This window comes from Mercenaria mercenaria, chromosome 19 (genome assembly GCF_021730395.1).
Source record: "Mercenaria mercenaria strain notata chromosome 19, MADL_Memer_1, whole genome shotgun sequence".
Lineage (NCBI taxonomy): Eukaryota > Metazoa > Mollusca > Bivalvia > Venerida > Veneridae > Mercenaria > Mercenaria mercenaria.
In genome coordinates this window covers 1,626,310-1,631,111 of record NC_069379.1, presented here as the reverse complement: position 1 = coordinate 1,631,111, position 4,802 = coordinate 1,626,310, and the positions used below count along the sequence as shown (strand labels likewise).

Genomic DNA, 4,802 nt, shown 5'->3' with positions numbered 1-4,802 from the left:
GGAAAACCATCAACCTAAAGTCTTTACATTAGTATAGCAGTATGCATAGCGTGCCGTCAGACTTACACACGCATATTAGCAATGGCATTTTCAAATTTTAATTTGTGGGATTGAAACCATTCCAGTCGTTAACAAAGAATCAATAAATCGTTATTACATGTACCTTTTTCGCTCCAAATATTTTTAATTTAATAACACAATATCACTGGATAAGTCCCTGGTGAAATAAAGACGAGGACCTGATTTGAAGTTTACTATCTTCACAAATATTTTACTTTTATGATGTTAATTAACTCGAGTTTAGGAAGGCGTACAATAGAATTAGGATAGTTGATGTCTGTTTGGTTCATTTCTTAAATAATGACATAAAACATACACTGTGAGGTGAACTTATAGATATGCAACTAGAGTAACCGATTATCCGATTATATCCGATTAATCGAATCGGCTGGCTTGTCCATTTATGCCGATTAATCGGTTGGCAAATCTAACCGATTTGCCCATCACTAATAATCACTACCAGACTTTCTTTGCATTTTCCTCCTAATAACTGAAATACTTGAATTATCTCGTTGCCAAAATAACAAAAAAAAATGAACATTTTTGTTTTAGTTTGAAATAAAAGCGATATCTGCTTTTCATCATGATTAATCAACGATGCCATAGTATTGCACTGATTAAATCACGTAGAAATTCCGACTGATTCTAAACACTAGAATACATGTAATTGCACGTACAGTCAAACTGTATTAAACAGTCAGCCAAGAGAGCCAAACATTCTAACCGCTTGAGACAGGCTGAAATAAGTACAGTGTGTAGATTTTAAAAGACTTCTAATCGGCTGCTGCTTAATACAGGTGACCGCTAAGACAGGTTCAACTGTATCCTACTTGAGTGTTAAAGTAAATCACATGAAAAATGTTGAAGAAATACGCAGGTGTCTAGTAAATCACACGATTTTAAAAATTTACTTTTAGCCCGCTAATATTTTTAAATGGACTAGTCCATCAATCCGCTCAGGCAATACCATTAATAATTTAAGGGGTGTTCACTGAAATCTTACTGACTGAACAGCGAGCAATTCCTGGACGAATAGAGCAAATATTATGTCAACCATGTTCAAGTAAGGATAAACAAACAGAAGCTGATGTGTTTTGCTCTATTTGTGATGAATTTCAGTGCAAGGATTGTTCAAACATACACAAATCGTATGTTTTCATGAAAAATCACAAATTAGAGAACGCAAAAGAATTTAAGGCGAAACCAGTCTCGTTTAATATGAAAGGATTAGACCAATGTGAAGAGCACAAAAAAACTTTAAAATTTTTTTGCGAAGATGAGAATAAGCTCTGCTGCAGTACCTGTGCCATTGTTGGTCACCGGAAATGTCACAGTGTCGTAGAAATTAGGATGATCGCGGGTAGGCCTGAATCAACGCGTTCCCAATTAAAGGTTAAATTGCAGGAAATAAGAAAGAAAGCTGAAACCGTCGTTAAATATACTAAGTCATCAAAGGAACGACTGAATAAAGATGTTAAAGAAGTAACTGTAAAAATCAGACGAATGCGTGATAATGTAATGAAAATGTTTGACGATTTAGAAGTTTCTGTTGCTAAGGACGCTGAATCATTTAAGACAGAAACACTCGATAAGCTGAATAAAAAGCAGTCTGATAGTGAGAAACATGTTGCTAATGCAACAACATCTCTGGAAACAATTGATAACGTTCATCAGAACGGAACACCATCAGAACAGTTTATACTGCAACATAGAATGAAGAGATATGTCAATGAACTTAGCAGCAACGTTGACAAGGAATGTCAGAGGTTAGAGACGGTGACCATTTCATTTGATTTTGATGAAAAATTGAAACTAACCCCACTATCGATTTCGGATTACGTTCCAGGACAACTGACAATAAAATACTCTCTATCGGAAGGTGTGAAATCCATCGCACCTGTTGATCCGATTGTTAAGTTAATGAAACTTGCTTTCATTGATCTGAAAAAGACTGGAGATGATGGCATTGAACCGTTCTTCTCAGGATTAGATTTCCTACCGGATGGTAGACTGGTTGTTGTGGATAATGAAAATAAAAAATGTCTGATTTATAATAAGAAGCTCGAAAAAGTAGGACACTACCAGTTATTGTATAACCCACAGGGTGTAGTTGCTGTATCTGAGGACGAAGTGGCAATAACTAGTGCCAGTGAATACAAGATAGACATTCTACGTGTCAGTAAATCAAATGACATAACTTTGATCAGGACATGTAAAGTTAATACAAAATACGAGACTATATGTTCGAAAGATGAGAGACACTTTGTTGTTGGAGCCAACGATGAAACAAAGCCTGTTCGTATTTTGTCTTTGTCAGGAGAAGAGAAAGATTTCAGTATAAACTTTCCAAACAAGAAGTATTCTGTAGGCACAAGTGTTTGTACATATATTAGGAAAAGTGACAAAGTAGTTCTCACCGATGAGAACGAACATACAGTATACATATATGACATCAGGAGTAACACCAGAGTTGTTGTCAAGGACGACCAAATCAAGGAACCATGTGGTGTAGCAGTAGGCACATCCGACTGTATCCTGGTTTGCAGTAATGAAACACATTCCATTGTACAGATCTCCCAAACAGGTCGTGTCATATCATCGTACAAGTTAGATATGGGATATCCATACAGAGTCTGTGTTTCCAAAGACAAATCAGTTATAGCTGTCACTAATTGCGCGACTGCTGGTGCAAAGTTGCAGTTACTAAAAATTACATTATAAATTCAATAACATACTTTACTCTGTCTGAAATTTACAAATTTGCCGAAAAGGAAAAGTTGAAAACAATTTGAACCTTAACTGAGATTAATAAATAACGTCGGAAAAGTCGTCTTGTACAGCAAAAGTTACAGAATATATTTTAACATACTATACGTAAAGGGCTAAAGACATATCAAATTGTTCAAGTGTGTGAAAATGATAATATTTAAATTGCAAAAAAATTAGAAATTTTCATGATATTTACTAAACGACCTAAATGAATGTAGATGAAAAGGTATATATAGGGTGTGTAGTAAATTCGTTTCTATTCATTTGTGTTACCCTAATAAACTGAAAAGTGTCAAATGGTTTTTGCTTCTTTGTTAACTGTAAAACTTGTTTGGTGTACAAGAATGCCATCAAATGCAATTTGGTATGTAGCCTGTAAGCTAGAGTTCACATTTAAAAAGTATACCAAGTGTTGATAATTTCATTTCGGATAAAAGCAATCTGTTGCATATTTTACAGGCTAGCTTTTACATTTCGTAACTAATATTGATTGAACGTTTTCATTTTATGATGAACATACATATAAGCTATTTTAACTAGAATCATGAATTTATTTAAGTGACCAGTACATGTAAACTGTATAAATAAGTGGAAGGGGGCAATAAAAATATTTGCCTTTTCAGAATTGAGTGCTTTTAAAGTTCATATGTTTTATATACAAGAATCCATTTTGTTCGGAAGTTATGGTATTTTTATTCAATTTTCTAAAACTGATATGCGTTTTTGTTTAAATGTTTAAACACCTGCGGCAGTTGCCAAACTCATTTAAAAATTAAGCTTATGGTGAAAACGAACTTTTTACACACCTTTATATTTGACATTCAGGAAACTCTTTTGTTAGTAATTCATAATTAAAACAACTAAAATGTTATTTAAGGCATTTATGTGTTATTGGTATACACAGTCTCTGTGTGTGACGCGAGAGACAACAAACTTATTCTATAGAAAAGACAGTAGCTATGTTTTATGACATATTCATAAAATGTCAGTGTATAAATGCAAATCTATCTATCCAGTAGGTTTGTCTTAAACAAAGAACCTTGGAGAGGTCTAGTTTGCTGGTTTTAACAATTGTTATCTATGTTTCTGGTCATATGATAGGTGGTGGTTTTACATACGAAAAGCAGTTTCCCTGATGCAGATCACTGTGATCTATTAGGGTCATTATTCTGTTGGTGATGGCCAACAATCCTATAAAGTTTATAGATCCTCGGTCCCAGCTTTCTTTGATTATAGCTCAGAACATTTTTTCCAGAAACAGGTCACTGTAACCACTACCTAATGATCTCAAAATCAATAGACATTTGTAGGATATGATCAACCTCCACCAATCCGAGGACGGTAGATCCAAGCATTTCCTAGTAACTGAATTTCATTTGAAAATATTCAAAAGCTACCATTGCAATAATTGTACACTGAAGTCTGGCTCCAAGTCCGAACTCGGCCCTGGTGAAATCTGCCAAATTGGCATCTTACTATTATAGCAAGAACCTCACCCGACAAGCTTGTTTTTCAACGGCCCCGTTTATTTGGGCCCAATGAAATAGTTCCGAGAAGCCTTAGAAAAGCTTGGAAGGAAATACAAATAGAGTTTACGTCTGCCAGAAGTGAAAAAAATATATCATTCTTTATTGAATGTATTTTTTCAGAGAGTTTTATTATTTGAAAAAGAAATTCTGAACACTTTATTTGTTCTACATTATTACTCATTTTGTAAGTTTTATATCATTTTTGACCTTGTGTACCTCTTCCGACTATCGCGTGGAAGACACAAAATATCTTGTAAAAACAGAAAAAGCATGCTCTTCTTATTTAAACATACCTTTCATGGCCCAAACGAACGGGGCAAACGTTTTGCTTAAAGCCGCTTATAACACTATGAAAGCCGTCAAAGGTTTGACATGTATCGTTTCAGTATATCCAGATAGGAAACTAATCTCTAAACAAATAAGATAAAGCTGTTCATAGAGCGT

At 34.5% G+C, this 4,802-nt stretch overlaps 1 protein-coding gene across 1 annotated transcript; it reads left to right on the top strand.

The window, feature by feature from the left end:
• The first annotated feature begins 1,410 nt into the window (after nucleotides 1-1,410).
• Nucleotides 1,411-2,781, top strand: LOC123543016 (uncharacterized). Its single transcript, XM_053532032.1, has one exon. It carries the CDS (start codon nucleotides 1,411-1,413, stop codon nucleotides 2,779-2,781), a length of 1,371 nt encoding a protein of 456 aa, XP_053388007.1.
• The last annotated feature ends 2,021 nt before the right edge of the window (nucleotides 2,782-4,802 follow it).

What these genes read in the sequence shown, in the direction of transcription:
- LOC123543016 (XM_053532032.1), top strand. Translation starts at nt 1,411, where the DNA reads ATGATCGCGGGTAGGCCTGAATCAACGCGTTCCCAATTAAAGGTTAAA.